This window comes from Hirundo rustica, chromosome 1 (assembly GCF_015227805.2).
Source record: "Hirundo rustica isolate bHirRus1 chromosome 1, bHirRus1.pri.v3, whole genome shotgun sequence".
Classification (NCBI taxonomy): Eukaryota; Metazoa; Chordata; class Aves; order Passeriformes; family Hirundinidae; genus Hirundo; species Hirundo rustica.
Genome location: NC_053450.1, coordinates 145,986,492 through 146,006,362, shown reverse-complemented (window position 1 = coordinate 146,006,362; position 19,871 = coordinate 145,986,492). Strand labels below are relative to the sequence as shown.

Below are 19,871 nucleotides of genomic sequence, written 5' to 3'. Positions count from 1 at the left end.
GCATTTTGTTTCATGTTCCTGTTTATTAAGGCCACTTACTTTTTTCTTATCAGCAGTACTTCTGATTTTTGTATGATGGTTAGTAAGAGGAGCAACTCTTTCAGAATCTTTAGTCTTCCTTGTAAAATTAAATAGAAGAGAAACCGAAATATATACCCATCATCAAGAATCTGCACCTTCTCCTCCTTTTTGAGATTCAAGATGGTTTAATTATGACTCCATAATTTTTTCTAATATTTCCATTAGCCATAGTCCCTGCTTCATCAGAGTGGCATTAAGTATCTTCCAAAGAATGAAGTTCTCCAAGTCTTGCACTCATTCCACAAGCCAGCAGAGATCCTTAGTGACTTATTGACACCTCTCACCTCAGCATTATGGAAACATTTACAAAGCTTTAACTACTTCACTTGAACAAGCTTCAGGGTGCAACAGTGGCATTTTCTAGTCTAAGATTTATCCTCTTTCATCTTTGTCTATTTATCCAAGGATCTGAGCACCAAGTGCATATAGGTAAGACGAAGTCCAAGAAAATGATGTATCTCTACCAAAAACAGCACTATCAGTTTCTCAGCCCTCTGCAGAACTTAAGATTCCACCACAGCCTTCCTGTGAGCAACATGCTTCTATGAAAAATATTTCTTATCCAAACAAACACAATAAACTACGTTTAAGAAGTGCAGTTAGAAACTAAAAGTGTAGTAAAAAATGTGATGTGCTTATTGAAATCTAGAAGAAATCTAACTTCCATGTCCTAAGGGAAAAGTGTTCTTTACTGAACAAGGGAACACTTACTTCAATGGGAGTAGATTCAGGTACTTCACGTAAAATCACAATACAGCGATTCTGATTTGGCCGAACTTTTTCCCCCTTTTCATCCACTTGAACTAAAGGCAACGCTAAGAGAGAAAAGACAAGAATGCATTTTAACTGTCAACAAACCTAGTAGCTTTGCACTCCAAAAGATGCTGTGAACACAGGCTTACAATGGAGAGCCTCAAATATTTTTGAACATTAAGAAACAAGCAGACAATGTTTCCTCTGTTCATCACTTACATGCCTGAAGAACCCTCTCTAGTTTTTTACAAAACTTGTAGCTCTGGCCAAATTCAATCTGAGCTGAGCTTTTCCATTTAAAACTGCATCTCTTCACACCCTGGCAATGCTCTTGCAGCTCTCAACAGGCATTCATCCACTCTTCCATCTCTGGTATGCCTCTCTCTTGTTTTGAGCAGACCCAGAAGCACAGAGTTAAGCCAAGGGGGTCTCTTGATCCACCTACTTCCCTTACCTTTACAGGGGATGAAATGTTTTTGTGCTTTCAGGAGAGAACTCCCAGCACTAGTATAATTAGTGCCTTTATCCTCCATGGAAACTTCCCACAGAATCCCTCCCAACTGTGCTCTGAGCAAGCTGAAGTTTGCCCCTGCAAAATCTAAAACCTTCAAAATGCTCAGTGTATTCAGCACGACCCCAAACATCACAGTCCTGTAACTGCTGAAGCCAAGGCTTCCACTGACTGAGCGATTACAAATCAGGTTTTCTTAGTTTCTGAGTAGTGAGTCCAGCAGTGCCTCATTCCTGGTCGGCATATCTAACACTTGTATGGGGAACAGAGTCCTCTGCACATTCCAGAAACTTGATGGATGACATGAGCTGCTGTATTGTTCTGCCAGCAAATATCTAAGCCATTGAAATCGACTGTAAGAACCAGGTTTGGCTGACCCAAAGCTCACTTAAGTGACACAAATATTGCTCTGTTGGCCTTATTGTCTTGGTTTAGGTCAGTAGCAGATGCCAACTGTAAGATCCCCCTCAGAAACAACCCCCAGGGTCTTGGCCCACAGGTACTCCATAGAGCTTCCACGACTGATGCAGTTGATTTCTATACATTCAAGGTTCTCCTTAACAGAGTGAGACTCCCCCATACCTTTTCCCCCCCCACCTGTCTTTACAGAACAGTCTAGAGACATCCATCATGATCCTCCAGTCATGTGAGTTGTCCCACCACATCCCACAATTTAAAATCATGAATTCTTATTTGCATAGATTATTATTCAATAGCTGGCATACAGAATAGCTTTGATAAAACTACAGTCCTATAACTGTGATGGTCTTCAGCTGCTTGAGCTACTTAATGCCATACAGAAAAATAAAGGCATTTTACTGCAATACAAGAAAGAAAATTCAAATTAATAGCTTTGAACCAATAACCAAGATACTTTTTAGCCCTGAGGAACTTTTACTTACATCTCAGCACTTCAACAATCAAGTCCATATCAGTACTGAGTTTCTTGACATGATCAAGGTTTGCTACTGTCATTATTGGCACATACTGATCACTGTCCATCTGTGATATAAGGTACATGTCACTGGCAAGATTTTCTCTGTTGGGAGAGAAAAATAAAAACAGGGAAATGTCACAGATTAACTTTGTTAATAAATTTGAAACAAAAATTCATCACATAGTAGAAGGCAGATTCCTTCAGCATTTCTGCTAATTAACAAAAATCACTGGCTAAAACAAAGCTTGCTAAATGGCTAAATTACTTCGTTTTAATTATGACCCGTAAAGATCACAAAAATTCACCTGATCTGTAACTGCCTGTAACTACCCTCAATTCAAACCCGTATATTTGCTAGTTTATCCAGTATGCACAGAGGTTTCAGGTAAGCTTTGAGAGGTACATCAACACAACACTCTGAAATTTGTGTGTCACTTTTTCCAAATTCTCATCCTTTCCACTCAGTTTTAAGTAACAACAAAGAAATGTATTAACATATGTTCCAAGTTGTTAGTTGTCCTCCTGTTTGGTACATTTAGGTAAATACATACCTAGATAAACAGAATTCCAGTGTCTTTTTCAGTAATTCTCGTAAATCTTCCTGACCTTCTGGCTGCAACTGTTCATTTCCACCTAACAGTTAAAATACTTCAGATTAAAAAGTAGCTCTGCTATATTACACAATACCTGTTTTAAACAAGCCATCATGTCTATTACTGACTATGTAACTAGTAATGAATTTTCAGATTCAATCAATGTTTATTATGTATTAGTTACCAACCACCGAAATTGCATGGCAACACCTTTAAGACAGAAAAGACAAACCAAGTCTAACTTTACTTGTTAATCTCTGTTCTCCAAATACTTAAAAATCTGAGGCACTTTTAGAACAGCTGCAAGCACATCTCAAAGTAAATACTGAAGTGATTTGGCTTGTAGATCTGTGTTCCATCCTCAGGAAAGCAACCAATTTCTAGCTGACAAAACCCTGACTAATGCAATGCAAGGGAACAATGCAATGGAGGCACTCCATACTTCTGGTCTCACTCTAAATTACCAACACACTAATTCAGAGAAGGCTTTCAAAAATATAGTTATGGAATATCAGCAGGTATCCAATCTACTAACAACAGATCTGTAATCAATTTACCACCTTTTGGTTAAGAAGGCGAAATTCATATTCCTTTTAGTTTGGACACAATATACCTATGTCAGTAGAGGGTAAACTCATTGGGTCAGAATGGGAACTCATTGGGAAGAAGTGCTTAAAGATTGTGTGGCCTTTAGAGATTTATAAAACATTTAGTAGCACATTATTCATGTAAATATATATGTATGTAAATGTAAATTAGCTTTTTAGAAGTATGGCACACCAACTAATGTCCTCTATACCCTTCCCTTCACTAACTTTCATCATTTTATTCAGCTGTCCTTAGCCTTTCTTCTTCCTAAAGTAACTTTTAATTTTCTCCCACCATGCTGTCCTTTACGTCTTCTACTCTGATGGAGAGAATGCCAACACCTGATAAATATATGTATCACATTCTAACCACTATTTCCTTTCTTTGTCTCCTCTTTCTTTCTTGTCCAAAACCTGGCAAAGACCAAAATGATATGCATTTTTAAAAATAATTACTAAAAAATGTAAGATCAGATTTCAGATGTGGGACCATGTGTCACTATTCATCAAGTGGAACAGACCTGACCTGCAGTTCAGCTCTTTACAATAGTATAGGACTCTTGTTAAAAGTTAACTATTTTGGGCACATAAAGGACACACTGACAAGTTCCAGCATTAATCTGAAGATTCAGATCTGTTCCCTAGAGTGTGAGGCACCATTAATACAACTTTCTGCTTGCCAGCTATTTCTTATTTAATATTGCCCAATAGTACCCTTAAGTAGAAGAGTCAATGAGAACTTTCAGGTTTTAAATATAAAAAAGATTATGCCACAACTATGTCTGATTTCAGCTGCCTTGATTTCCAGCTATTACGGATGCTATACTGGTAATTTTACATAAAAAATCAGCTAAGCACAATGAACAGACCCATCATGGATCTCAAGAAACACCCAGCACATTTTCCTCTCCTTCCCATCCCTCATCTCAGTTCAAGTAGTAATCCCACATGCATCTTGCAGACCTTCTGTCCCATTCAATGAAATATAAGCATGGTGAATCTCTAGGCTAGTTTCCAGAAGCTTCTTAAAACATACCATCTGGTATAGACCACAGCTACTAACAGTTGCACTGAAGAGAAATCCTGGAAGTTCGTTAAATAAGAATGTGAAAAAGTTAAAACTAAAATGTTGCTTATTTTAGCATTTCAAGTATAAAACAGGTCTTTCCCCAGATTAACATTAGCACTTGAGACAATGACTGTACGTGAATCTCACCTCAGCACTTGATCCAACTAGAAACATGCACTTGTTTGATTCTGTGCAGTACTTTGTAAGATTTAAACCAGGAGGAAACCGGTCTCTAACCATGTCTAAGTTTGACTGCAAAAGAGACAGGAACTCCTGGGGTCTGATTTCTTTAATGCATATATTGAACAAGAGAACTGGTATAGCTCAGGGGGCTTTTTTTTGTTTTTGAGATGCTCACCATTCAACTCAAAATACATGTTTAGTTTGTTTCTAAACAAAGAGCAAGCACATGTTAGCTTTCTCTTACCTGTCTGGGTGGTTTCATGCATAGACTCATACTCGGAATGATCGAGAGCCAAAGGGTTCATATCCGTCTGCTCGGAGCCCGGAGCAGCTGGGGCCGGCTCCGGCAGCTCTGTCAGCACCGCATTCGGATGCTTTTTGTCGCCATTGCCCTTGGCATCCAGTCCTGCAGCACACATCACAACCACACTCAAAAAGCCTTCTTTCTAATCACAGTAACACCACAGTGAAAACTAAATCTGATAAAGGTGCTTACATACTTGCTTTAAATTTTTAACAAAAAACTAAAATTGAGACAGTGCTGCACCAAATTTTACCTTCTGTTTGAGCAACAGCCAGAAACTCTTATTCATACCTTCTTTACAAGAATCTGGAGGCTGGTCAGGTATTTCTTCCCACGTTTTGCTCACACTACCATCAGTGGCACCACTTGCTTCCAAGTGTAACATATGATTTCCCCAAACCTTTGCATTGGGGTTTAACTCAGAAACCTTGGTTGACTCCTGCAAAAAAAAGTTGATTATGCATTTTGGGGATGCACAGCAGGTATTTGGTGCAGATACATTCTGTTTCAAATAACGGTGTCAGACATACAACTCAAGATTTTACTCTCATGTTTTTTCACATCTGAATGTATTAAGTGAATTCCCATAATCATTTCAGGTACAATACACAACTGAACTGTGCACAGTATTCATTTCCCTGATTAAGAACCACCAAGCAGAGCAAATGACAACAAGCATTTCATCCTTTGCCTTTGACAGACTAACTCAGCCTGTACTTGACCCAGACTTTAGTCAGCTCTCTAATACACATGCCTACTTGATGTTGATTACATTGCCATTTTATCTGTTTCTTCAAAGTGATAGTAAAAAAAAAAAAAAAAAAAAATCAAGAAAATACACAATTACTGGGATTTTTCTTGTTATACAAACATGTAACAGTTTTAATGAAACATTATGGAAATTGAAAGCAGTAAGATGCGCATGACCACTTCCGTTATTACTTTTTGAGGAGGAACAGAGCATTAGGACAGAAAGGATGAATAACCACATCCAGTTAGATCATCTTAAGTTAATCTCTTTTAACCTGGATTGGGAAAGGACACATTTAATCATTACATATGGTTATATACAACCATCATATAAATGGTTACATCTGTGCTTCAGAGAGATTGCTCTCTGCAGTGCAAGCATCTACTACAGTACTTTTTCAGAGTAACATGAAACTCGTTTTGCTAATGTTGGAGCAAAATGCATTGAATTATTCCATACCAAGAATACATGTTGAGTGTTTTAATATAATTACACTGGGAAAGAATATTGCCCATGGTAAGACACTGGAAAAGCTTATTAAAAATTTGCTTTCTAAATTTTCAGATGCTAGGAACGTTACAGTGTTTAAAGACAAGCAGTCCAAAACCCCACAAAGCTTTAAATCTTCTTAAACACATGCATTCAAAAACTTATTATCACTGTGCACAGAAAGTATATCCAGAAAAAAAAAAGACCTTTAAAAATTTTAAATACATCTCTTGAATGACAGAGAAGACTTACAAAATGTGGAAGTGTTTGACATAACTACTTGCATAGTAAGGATTCAAAGATGACAGCAAGATCCATCAGTTTCCATTTTTAATATAAGAAGTTTCCCCAGGAGACAGCCTCGAGTACAATCCACTGCCCACACTGCAAGTGCTGGGCAAGGTCAGAGCAGCTGTTCCAACACAGCCAGTGAGGGGAACAATTCCAGGGAAGCTGAGCAGGGAAGGAAAAGAAGCAGCAGCTGCTACAGGTTGACTTCTGCAGAGTGGGTAAGGCTGGAGGGGACCACTGGAGGTCATCCAGTCCAACCTCCCTGCCTGAGCAGGGTCCACAGAGCACCTCAGGACTGTGGTCCGACAGCTTTGCTTATTAGCCCAGCTGGCCAAGACCCAGCCTAGCTCCTTCCTCTCACTTCTCCTGCAGCCACTCCTCTCTACAGCACTACTCACCTCCAGAAGTAAGCAAAAGATTTCCTAATTGCTACCAAACAGGAACTTCAGGAAATCCACAAACATTTCTTCCTATACAAAGTTAAAGAGCACTAAGAATGGTTTGTAGCAAGCTTCCTTTCTGCACACTGTTTATCTTAACAGGAACTGAGAATCTGAAGTCAAGTTACTTTGCCAATGATTGAATTTTCACACAAAGTAAACAGAATGGAAAAAAAAAAATCAATATTCAGCAATTTTTTTGACTTCTGCATTCTGTACAGCATTTGGTTTTCCAAAGGAAAGGGAGTCATCAGGTTCAGGACAAAACATCTATTTAACTAATGAAACCATAGCTTGACTGGGCTTAGGCAAACTTCTAGTTTCAGATTTAAGCTTTAAGAGCAGATCACTTCTGCAGGATACTTACAAGTTCGTCTTTATTGTGCCATCCCCATGTACCAGTGTATTCTGGTGCTAGCAGCTGATATGGGTACGTTTCCACTGCATATGAAGCGTTTGTTAAATCTTCAGGTTCATTCTGGAAGTTTTCATTAACTATACACAGTCTGTCATTCTTCATGGTATCATTAGAAGCTGCATTATTCCATAAAAAGCCTACTAGGTATTCACCATTACCAGAAGGAACCGTGTCAGAAAGCAGTTGATTTGCCCAATTGGCATTGCCAGTCTGAAGATTCATGAAATGTGACCACATTTCAACGTGGGCATTTTGTCTGTCCAGGTCATAGGAGTGCTTCTGGTCACTCAATCCATCTTCCATCAGACCTAACACACACTGCTCTCTGCCTTGCTGAAATCCTGCTGCCCCAGGAGAGGCACTGGGTATTTCATACGAAGGAGTAGCAGCATATTTGTCTACCTGCTTTGGGTCAACACAAACTCCAAGCTCTTTGTTTGAGAAAATCTTGTGATCTGGCTGAATCTGTTCCCAGCTTGTGGTCAAGTCATTCATCTGAGTATTTAATATGTAACTGGTGTTTTTCAGTTCAGTAGTCTTGGCTTGCAACTGCTTCAAATTCTCCCTGGTAAAAGGTTCTGGAGTCTCAGCTGATAAACAAAAACCAGCGAGGTTCTCCTTTGTGTGGATGCTGACACACTCGTTTAATTCACTGTCCTGAAGATTACATTCATTTACATCACTCATACTTTTTTCATGAGTTTCTGACCTTTCTTCAGTTAAAGGTCCTACAGAAACTTGAGTGTTCCCAACTTCTGGCTCTGGACTGGCACAGTGACACAACTCAGGCTCCTCTGCTGGTTTATCATGCTCATGAGAACATGCATTTTGACAAAATAAAGGCAAAAAGTTATGGTCTTCATTTAAGAGTTTACTGGCATCTTCCAGATTTTTAGTGGCATCTTTTAATTTTACACTCCTGTACATACAGCTGTCTGTGACTGCAGGTACAGTGGAGTCAGAGGGAGCATTCTGACTGTCAGTCAAGTCTTTAGTGCACCTGAATATGCCTTTATCACAATCAGCAATGTTAGCATCCAGATTCTGTTTTACATTTTCTGCCTTATCAACGGACTTATTTGGTTGACCTTTTGTCTGTTTTACAGATTCTACTACATGTGCAGCTATTTTGGCTGACTCAGTCTCTGCACTCCATGGATTTTCTACTGCGTGGAAGGAACATACATCCTGCTGTTCATCTTGTCTGCTGTTCATGTCTATTTTATTCATACCCTCACATTCCACAGGAACAGAAGAGACACTGGTTTTGTTATCTGAAATTGAATATTTGCATACTTTACCTTCATTCTCTTGTGAAACCTGACGCTCTAGCCTGTTTTCCTTTAGGAACATTTCATCTGTGCTTGGGTTATGTGCATGAGATGTCACAGTGCCATCACTAACTCCTGGTCTAGTTCTACTCAAGCTACCAACTTCCTCAAGCAAGTCACTTTTTAGTTCAGTGGCACTCACACATATATCTTCCTCCATGCCACTGTGGATTGCAGCATCAGACGATGCCTTGATTTCAGTGCAACCCTTAATACGAGCTCGAAAATCAGAACCTCCCTCCAAGTTTAGCTGCATTTCAGTCACGTTCAAAGCTTCACAGCTATGCAAAACTGTACCTGTGCATTTCTTTCCCTCTTTCAAGGGTTCTTCAAAACTGCTGTGATGTTCACTAGAGTCTGGTGAAAATGTTTGGCTATCACCATATGTTTTTTCAAGTATTTTCTTTTCCACATTTGAGTTTACTTCACTTTCTGGCTCTAAAAAGCAGACTTGTTCATCAAGTTTTCCTGCATTGTCTATTTCATGTAACTCTAATGATAATTTAAAGTTCCCCCCCATGTTCTCTACCACCTGTTTAGTATTTATTTGCTCTACAACACTCGAGGGATGCCTAGCTAGTGGCACAAGTGGTACAACACCAGAACGGTTCTCCTGATTTTCCTCAGTTTTTCCTGAATTAGATACTCCAGTGCTTAACAACGCACTGGAATTGCAATCCCCGTTTTTCACCTTTCCTGAGTTAGGGCTGTATTGGTCCTCTTCAGCAGCATCCACGGGCTTTACAGAATCACAAGCTGTATGCAGTGATTCATTCCAACTGGCAGCACTACCCATGGTATATACCTCCTCTTGTTGATTCTCAGGGATGATTTCATCAGGCACTTTTGCTTTTAAGACATCTGTTACTGTACTGTCAGTATTTAACCTATGCACCTGACACCTGTCAGTCATTAAGTTATCAAAAGAACACTGGATGTCTAGGCTACAATATTCCTTTGTATCCTTTTTGTCCATGTTTGATATAGCCTCTTTTTCATACTCAAACAATTCTTCCTGTGAATTAAACTTAGCTTCCACTTGTGCCAATTGCTGCATTGGAAATTCCTTCCCTCTGTCTAGAGGTTGTGCCACGGTGCACATTCCTTCATCAGTAACAGCTGAGTTATCTATGTCTGCTGCAGTCTCTTCATGCACAGTAGCTGGCACCTCTTCATCCCCTTTCAGATCTTCGGCATCTACAACACAAATGCTGTAAAACTCCTTGTCTTTGACATTTTGACTGTTGTCTACATCAAGGCAGGAAAATGTTGGAGACATCTCTCTATATGAACTCGAAACTTTCTGTAAGCTGTCACTCTGGCTGTCTTCACCATTTACTGTTGTTTCATTTTGCCTTGAATGGTCACATGTAACTGCATAATCCTCCAGAGAACTTCTATTTAAGGAAATTTCACTCTGTAAGCCTTTGTCTATCATATCTGGTACATGTGAATTAGAAATATGATCAAACAAACAATGCTCTTGTGCAGTTACATTTTCATTATTAATATTGCTATTATTTTTTTCTATATTGCTCACAAGCTGGCCATTATTACTATCAGGTTTTTTAGGTGCTCTTTTTTTAATACTCTTATCTTTCTTTTCTTCACTTCTCTGCAGATTTCCAGAAACTTTCAGGAGGTGACTAAAGGAATTAAAGAAGCTAAAAGGTCTGCCATAGGTCCTCCTAGGGCTCGCTTGGGGAGTACTCCCCATGCTGTTATATGACGAATATTTTGCTTTTCTACCCCAAAAGCCAGATTTAGAATCTGACACTGTGCAATCATCACTACAAACGCATTCAACGCCGACTGTCACAGCTGCCCCATTAACCGTCCTTCCCACTGTATGCAGATCCTGGCTTTCCACACTTCCAAAAATTGAAGATAAAGTTTTACTTATCCTCGACTTTGGTGCTTCCTCTTCCACGGATTTTTGTAACAAGCTGGTTTTCTCCTCACTCGTGCTGTTACTCAATTCTTTACTGAAGCAGCAGCCCATGTTTAATAAGTAGTGTCAGAGGGTCTTCTCATTGCAAATCACCTTCCTCTTTACACTAACTTTCTATGGCTACTGAGGAGACAAGCCAACATCCAACTGCCAAAAATAGCACACTTTAAAACCCTGCAGGGGTTCATATGTCATTGCCACTCAAAGTCCAAATCCCAGTTGCTGAGCAATGTTTCAGTATTTCATCATATACACTGTAATATCCAAGCCAAATACTTCTTCTAATGAGATTACAGTCTGTTTAGGAGTATTACTGAGTTTTATGAACTTCTATTGTTTAATTTCCTAAAAAGTTTTGTTTGTCCAAATCATTAAAATATTTTAATGACATCTTTCACAATGCCCATCTGCGCCAGAAACTACTTGTTTTCATATTTAATACAACTCCCACCTTCTATACAGGGATGAATGCATTCTGGCTTTACATGTTTAAATGTGACGTGCAGATCAAACACATTTTGGACCACTTTCTCCTTCTCCTCCCTTCCCCCAGAGCTGAATCTACACCACAATTACTTCTTTAGGAAAAACAGGCTAAAGATAGATAAGACCTCATGTATTCCATTGAGCAGTCATTGTACGTTATCAGAAGCTAATTCTGTTCCAAGCCTTTTTTTAAAATTTGTTATCTGCATTAAAAAAAAAAAAAAAAAAGAATACATAATTCCTCAGTGACTTACAGCACTGAAGGGGGCCTCAAGATCATTTACCCACCTCATAGTACTCTGACAGGATTAATTACACTTAATCTCAGAAAAAACCCGTGTATTCTGTTATTAAAAACTGAGAAATATTTAAAAAGTAATCTGACTGAATGCTATTCCTTCCAAAAGTCTGTCCTCAGTATAGTTTTCATTGTTGTACATATACAGACTCCTTCTGACCTTGTAACTAAACCTTGTAACCAAATCATTTTAATACGCGTGTATTTACATATTGAAATATTTCTATTACTGTAAGTTCCTGTAGTTGCTAATAAAAAGTGGCTGTTTCTTCAAATACAAAAACTCAATTAAAAAAGCTGAAAACACCCAGAAATCTCTTTCTGCTCTAAACAGTTGTTCTTCTTTGCCCTTTCCATTACCTCACATCAGACCTCTCAAATTCATAGCTATTATTTCAGATTTGGACCCCACACTTCAGAGAGCTTACAAAGTGTACAACTACAGTGCCACTCTATTACTTAAAAGATACTGAAAATATGTAAGAGTGTAAGACAAGACAGACCCTTAAACTCTATTTCAGATGTTCTTTCAGACAAACACTGAACTCACTGCTATTTTTCCATTGGTTGTGCACCTTATGGCAACTAATAGTCCACTAACTGACTATAAAAGATTGCTGAACTGGCTAAAAGTACATCCCCTCTTCAGCAAGCCTATAAAGTAAGATCAGAGGAAAACTACCTTCCCCCCACCCCATATCCAACCCAGGAAGACTCCAAGTGCCTGCAGCTACACTGTTCCTAAGGATAGGAAGTCCGATGCATCATTGCTGCCATCTGCTGCATTTTTTTTAATTCTCCCCTGGGAGAAAGTTATTCAACATGCTTGCATCCAGACTGAAAACTATGCCAAGTCACTCCTCTCTCTAGCATTCCCTGGAACTGAGAACAGGGAAAGGGGGCGGGAGTTACTTATAATAGTTTTTTTGAAGAAATGCCATGAGCAAACAATTTAACTGTTTTTAATGTCAGCTTAAAGTCACAGTAATACTTAAAAAGTTCACAATTATTCAGAAAACTCTTTTATCAGGTAAACAAATAGCAAGATTTTTCCCTTTGTGATTTAACCATTACTAACTCGAGCTTTCTAGAGAGGTGCTAAGTGTCTTTAAGAGACAGACTAGGGCAAAGTCCACTTTTCCAGTGGCTTAACAACCACTTCTCCTATCAACTAATGGGAAGAAAAGGGGTGAAGCAGTTCAGGCAAGCAGAAACTTATTCCACTTTTCCCATACCCTTCTCATGTGCAAAGGCACATTTCGTACTTGTTTCTTTGTTTTTTCTTAGGGTTCCAGGGATAGTTTCTATTTTAAGGCAGCTACAATGTACATTCATTAAATCAAATTTCTCAATACTATTTACTGTGGGATCGCAAAAAAAAAAAAAAAAAAAAAAAGGGGGGCAACATGAATTTAAGCAGAAAATGCCACTCTTGTTATGCTACATCACCCAAGACACCTTCTGGCTAAGCTCTAACACTTGCCACTGACTTGAAAAGCACTTAACAGAGTTCATGCTCTGCTACTTCAGCACCCAGCTCGACTGGGGAGTAAATTTTCTTATTTGTGTTTTTTTCCTTTATTTATGCACATTTTAGCTCCAGTATATTTCTCATCTACTCAAACCCTAAACAGGTTTTCTGTCTGCATGAAACAAAAGTGTTCTGAAGCAGCACTTTCATAACCTCTACATTTTTTTAATAGGTATTTATTTAGCCCTATGTCCTGCACACACCTACACAGAAGGCAAGAAGTCAAATGCTTATTAACTAAAGTATACTTACCCAGCTTCTATTTCTCCACATACCTATTCTTTGCCAAGGAGTAAGGGTTTATCCCAGATATAGCCTTATGGGCCTAAGTTTAAAAACATCATCTAGGTTTAAAGTTACAATAACAAGTCAAAACAGTCCTTACAACCTACCAAAATCTAACCTCCTTTACTATTTTTCTATAATAAAGTCATGCAATTGTAACAAGTCCTGACGAAACAGTGATTATGCTGCACTCCCAGGCCACACCTGATGCCATACCCATCAGCAGTTAAGGGAACAGAGAAGAGCAGCATCACAACAGACACTCCAGTGACACCACTGCAGGCTTCTGGAAACAGCTCTTCAAGCTGCCTAACTCTCCCTCCAACAGTTCATGGTTAATGGACTGCTAAGAGTTTAATTACACATTCAAATAATCAAACATGAGCATTAGAAGTCGTCTACAGGTATAGAACTATTCTTATGACCTATTCACTTTTCTTATGGCCTAAACCTAGAACACCACGACAGAAAGAGCAAACGCTGACCAATACTGATCCTTCATGATGCTGATACATGTCCAGTTTAAAGTCTAATTCTCCCATTTCTTGTTTGAAGCTAGTTGTGATCTCTTGCATTATTAAATACCACTTATTACCACTAATTATACAAACTGCTGCTTAACATTAAATTGGCACATACTGCATGTAATACCGTGTATCATCAAATGATCTGAGGGTTATATAATATACTGAATTTTCACTGAACACATGGTCCTGTATTAAACTAGTAAACCCGATTTCCTCAGTTCATTTTTATTCTAAGGCTTATTCTTGAATGGGCTGCAAAAGGATTTTTGAACAACATAATCCAGCAGCAATAAGCCTGAGACATCTTTGTTTAGTACTTCCTAAGAAAAATGTTTTTGGGAAGTAGAATTAAGTGCCACCTTTGACAAATTTCTAGTTATTTTTCCCCTGCTTAGAACAACAGTATGTCTGAACTTGTATTTACAGTACCTATAAGGATTGACAAAAATCAGAGTACCCACAGATTTGAACTCCCATTAACAGAAACCCATGGCAGCACCTGGTAATTATTCAGTTAGGGAAAGAATAGGTGATTCTAATATTGCAATCAGATGGCAGGTTTAAATGGCCCCTGCCTTTTTAAGTAGTACTGTAATATCACTGGAACACACAATTGCAAGACTTGTTGTCACTTGATGACAAGAACCTTCTAAAGATATTTTCATATTTCCAGATCAGGTCTTCAATTTGACTAATCAAGGAAAGAAAATTCTTTGGTCCTTCGAAAGTGCTCTGAGAGGCCACACATTCAAATGTGAGCATGGCAGAGGAAGAGTTTAGGCACAACAAGCAAGGAAAAAGACTATCAATACCTTTAGCACTAAAGGTCAGTTAAATTCTTTCTGGCAGAGACAGGACATACAAACTACCTCCATCACTGGATTTGCATCTTGGCCTTTTCCCTCAGAGTAACTAACTTCTAGCAGCAAAGAGTTACTATTGAAAAGGAAACACGGAATTGAGTTAAAATGGAGTGAACTGCTTCTTGAACACTGACTTTCTTGCGTTCAGCCTAACAAGGGCTTTCTCAGAAAGAGTAATTATCAATCAGGATACAAACAGTCAATTGGCAGGTGTCACCTGAAGTGAAAAAGTTCACCTCAAGGTTAAAGAAGTTGAAAGAACAGCACATTTAACTCCCAAATCTAAGAACCATCAAAGTTAAGAATCTGCTAGTATCCTCTAAGCTATGTACCTCCATTGTAAGTCTAAGCTACTCTAAACAAGAAATCCATGAAGATCCTCAAGATGCTAATTTCCTTCAAACTGCTTGTGTGCAAAATTACTACAATCCTGCTGTTAAATACTACTAAAATCAGCCAAACTCAAGAATGGTTGTGTTAGAAATGAACCATACTAGACTTGTGATTGATCTACATTATGCTTTAAATAGCACAGCTTCATAGCTACTTCAGTGCAGAAGAAAAGACTGTCTCCCTCACTGAGATTAAGACTTTGAAAAATGTTAGTGAACAAATGACCTGTGTACTTTTAAGCATCAACTCTGGAAAGTGATTTCTGAAGGGTTCCATCACAACGTCAAAACTTGTATTTTAATTTTGTCACTACTGATGACCTATTCAACATTTCTCACAGTACAATGTCTTCAAGTTTTGCTCTTGCCAAATAACAGAATGACTATGTTCGTAATTGAAAAATTTAGTTATTGTTCAAAGAAAAAGCAAAAAAATACCTTACACAGCCACTTCAGATTAAGAGCTAGCCTAACACCTATTTTAACAGGATCTACAGAAGTGCATCAAAATGTCCCATAGAAATTCTACAACCTTCTTCCTGAACAAAAGCATCTGGACAAGGTGTATCAAGAGATCCCAGTGGAACAGCACAGCCAAAACAAGTGGAAATTCAGCACATTTCTTTTCAGTCTGTTAAAAACACACTCCTAGAGAACTCACTTAGGTGACATGGCAGTATGGCCCCATACCAAATGCACACTGAAATAATGATTAGCACACACATGCACCTATGTCATTTTGCAGTCTAGCCCTCATAAGATAATTAAGACACAAGAAACAGCAGGTGATTTTCACTTCACCTGGAGCATGTAGTTGCTAAAGGCAATAGAGTCAGAATTCCTGAAGTTTTTCCCCTTCCTATCACATTTATGGAAAAACGGAAGTGTGCTAACAATTTTAGTTTGGTAACTCTTTCCTGCACTCCATGAAGTTTTCTCCAACTATAACCTTTGTACCCAGGACTTGCAAGTGAAGTCCTGAAGCACTGGCAAAAATCAACTCATGTAAGCATGGCATTACAGAAGGGACCATTTTGAGAAGACCACTCTTAACAGAATATATTGGTAATTATGCTCATACAAGGGAATGACCTTCTGATGCTGTGCATGTAGGAGTATCACACCAGTATAACTTAAAGCCTAACGAGCTACAGGTCTCATCTTCTTCAGATAAAATACTCAGCCAAAGAAAAGCTTTAATCACAATAGAACAAGTTATTTGAAATGTACCATTATAGGACTTGGATACATTCCAAGACACCTAAATTGACATCAGCCTTCTCTTCTCATGAACGAACAGTAAGGTCTTCTGAAGTATAAAGAAACTGTTATACTCTTTCTCCAAATAAGTAGGGAAGAACAGGAATTAAGATTTAGATAAAATTTTTTTAAAAATAAAAATTCTAATATGTCAAAAGAACTAGCACCCATGTGAAGACTAAAATTGCCTTTAATGCTAATGCACCTGTTGAAATGCACAGACAGCTCCAAGCTCTTGAAGCAAATCTACAAGCTGCTCTTACTCAAGTTTATACACTGGTTTATTGGCACTAATGCCCTGGGTACAGGGAATTAAAAAACCCCAAAAATCACAAAACCCAGCAATTCTCAAAAGTTCAACTTTTAGAAGTATGGCAGAAAACCAGGTTGAATTTTTCCCTCTACTGTCAAGTAAGTAATAATTCACATCTGAGAAATGTAAAACGGAGAAGAGACCTCAGAATTGGGGAAAAAAAAAATGGGGAGAGGAACAAACAGAAAATGCACCAGCTTGCTTATAAAGAAAAGTTTTTCCGAATGCTTAGTGCTTGCTCCAAGCTAAGTTGGAAGCAGGAAGTATCTACTGCTTAGCATAGCACAAGCTAAAGGTCCTAGCAAAACATACACTGAAACCAAACCCTTCAAGATGTCCCAAGAGGAAACATTCCTCCCCACATACAGTTAACAACAACAAAAATTTGAATACATTTGAATACAAATCAAGTCTTCAACCTTCTTGAAGACCTATGTTACATTTACTGCCAACATATATGCACACAATACAATCTACTGTATGATCTGCCAAAAGCATCCCATCCAGCCACTTACTGGATGCTGCACAGCAACATCAGCACGTGCCACTTGGCAGAACTGACTGAGCAAAATTCCTGTTACAGACTGAATTCCTGCTTTATGGGTTTGTGCTTTTTTCAATTACACATACACGCAGAGTGCCATTTCCCTGCATTTTCCTCACGTGGTGAGGTGTGAGCAAGAACCTAATTCAAGATCAGTGATACAATTCCTGTATAGCCTAATCCTGCAAACTGCTGTATCTTGCAGTTTATATAAATCTCTCCACCGGGCTGAAGCCAAGTTAAGTTGGGGTTCCCAGTCGGTACAGAGAATTAACCACCCCCAACAGCTCTGTTCTGGCTGTTTAATGTTGCAATGCTGTCTGTCAGTCAACTGTCTTCTAAAATGTTCTGACCTACAATTTTGAATAAGACATTGAGAAAGCACGTTTCATACAACACTTACACCAGGGGAACATGCACTTATAATACTTACTAGATGAGAACCGTCCTTAACTTCTTGTACTTGCTGCACCTGCGGTTCAGCCACAACTTTAGTGTCCTGATCAGAAGTCATGAGCTGTCTGCTTTTTGGCTGCTCAGAGAGAACTTTACTGGTCACCTTTGTAAGCTGCGGAAATAAAAAGACAAAAGATTCTGTAAGTGGTTGTGGAAATTCCCAAGAATCCACTCCAGACACACCACCCTGATTCAGACCAAAGGTCCAAAGAACTTCCACACAATATGGTTGGGACTATGCATCCAGAGAAAACATAAAATAACGAATTAATGAATGAATAAAATGACAAAGACACCTTGCAGATACACTCAGTTCCCAGTCACTGGCTGCCTTGGGAGTACAGATGAACACTTGCCACAGCACTTCACAGGGAAATTCCACTGGGAAGGTTTCTCTTGATTCTCACCTTAATTATGCAGACTGCATTTCAAACCATGACTTCTTCATACCGCCTGGCAGACCCCACTCACTAAGAAGCATTTAGTCACAAACTAACCCCTCTTATATAACTACTTTGATGGTCACTTTATCTTTGCAAAATTTAAGAAGCATGTTAGAACAGTTCTGCTAGACTAGTAACACGCAACCAGTTCTTCTGCTCTATCATCCCAAAATCTTATTTTATTTAACAAGTAAAAAACTCAGTAGAGTTGAAAGTCTGATAATGACATTGCTTAGAAATTTGATGCTATTATTTACTACTGTTATTTTTAAAAGTCTTGAAAAAACAATAAAAGCTAATTAAAAGCATGAAGTCTCAAAGTAAATACTGTGGTGTGAAAATCAGGCTTTTTAATTTTTTCTTTTCTAAAAAGGTGTAAAATGGTGTTTACATTTTTAGGTTTTTATTCTTATGGAAATTCCAGTACTGCATCTGCAGCAATGCACGAGAGAGATTTACTGCCTTCAAGTTAGTGACACCAAACATGTAGTCTCCTTAAAATGAAAATGTAAGGATTTGCATGGAAGTTAATAGTATTGCTCCATTCCTTAGCAACGTAAGCTCCTTTTAGGCTACCTGGACTCCTAAACTAGAGTTAAGAAGACTTTCTTTCAGTCTAGGGCATTATGGCCTTCCATGGAATCTCCTTTACACTGTATTTTGAAGTGGACAAAGGCAAATGCCAAATGCAACTGACTGAATATATTCCAAAATTTTCAAAGAAAATTATTATGTCCAGCTATGAACTGATTTAAGCACCTGTATGACAGGATTATGCAAAAAGGTATGTTGTACGTACAGTTGAGGAAACAAATATACTGACATCCCCAAGAAGATGAACAGCTCAGTTTAGATGAACAGTGGCTTATCATTTTGTGCTAGTGATCTGAAGTCAGCACAAAAAATATGTTTCCAAAAGAAACACGTACAGTGTCACTGTTATATTCTCAGAAGTTTCTTGTCCTAACACTCTGTCTCTCACCTTGGAATAGAAGCTACTTAAGGAAGAAATGGCACAGATGAAAAAAACCACATTAAAATGAAACTAAAGGATTACACTATCCCTCACATAGTGATACAAATATACTCACAGGTTATGTAACAAAGTCTGGAATTCATTCAGGATGTTTATATTTCATAAAATAACCAAAAATCATCCTCAGGATGAAAACAATTTTTTAAAAGCAGTATTAAATAGCCAGACTGTGTTGCTCAAAGCCATGCATGGGAAGAGAAAGACACATTAACGCTGTGTGAAGTGTCTAAGCATCTTGGAGAACACTTCTGTTCATATCTATAAAGAAATTGTGTTCAGCCATTCAAAATTTTGGATTTTTTTTTCCTAAAAAGAGCCCAAGACTCCTTACTCATTTCATGTTCACTGTATGTAACCTCCACTGCTGTTCATACTACCCTTGGGCATACACTTTAGTCCAGATTCATAAGTTAAACGCTACTTCACAGAAAGACAGATATGTTTCAGTCAGCAATGGTGTTATCTACTCAGCATTTTGATCCCCAAATCCACGTTAAGGTACCTCTTGGATCCTTCTGTCACCAACTTATCTCACATATTCCCATTCCCTTCTAGGATCAGCCTGTGCAGAGCTACACTGCAATCTCTTCCATCCTCTGGCGCATAGTGTCAGCACCAGAGCTTGGTTAAGTCTATGGATGAAAGAAGGGAAACAGCTACATTCATGAGAAACTGTCAAACAAAAAGTAAAATTACACATATATCCTTTAGAGCGTTCGCTGACTGGCCATCAAGCACAAAATATCCA

General features: G+C 38.5%; 1 protein-coding gene across 5 annotated transcripts in view; it reads right to left on the bottom strand.

The window, feature by feature from the left end:
* Window positions 1–19,871, bottom strand: part of LARP4B (La ribonucleoprotein 4B) — a 56,125-nt gene that overhangs the window by 20,245 nt on the left and 16,009 nt on the right. For 2 of the 5 annotated variants that reach the window (XM_040056674.2, XM_040056684.2), the window contains exons 2-7: window positions 17,622–17,756; window positions 5,310–5,457; window positions 4,959–5,120; window positions 2,834–2,915; window positions 2,248–2,384; window positions 793–896 (exon numbers count right to left, since the gene is read on the bottom strand). In XM_040056674.2, the coding sequence (XP_039912608.1) occupies window positions 793–896; window positions 2,248–2,384; window positions 2,834–2,915; window positions 4,959–5,120; window positions 5,310–5,457; window positions 17,622–17,702 (714 nt within the window). In that variant the 5' untranslated portion in view covers window positions 17,703–17,756. Of the gene's footprint in view, window positions 1–792; window positions 897–2,247; window positions 2,385–2,833; window positions 2,916–4,958; window positions 5,121–5,309; window positions 5,458–7,356; window positions 10,742–17,621; window positions 17,760–19,871 lie in introns of those variants that run through there. The other 3 variants (XM_058420084.1, XM_040056657.2, XM_040056663.2) reach the window with 3 other exon arrangements.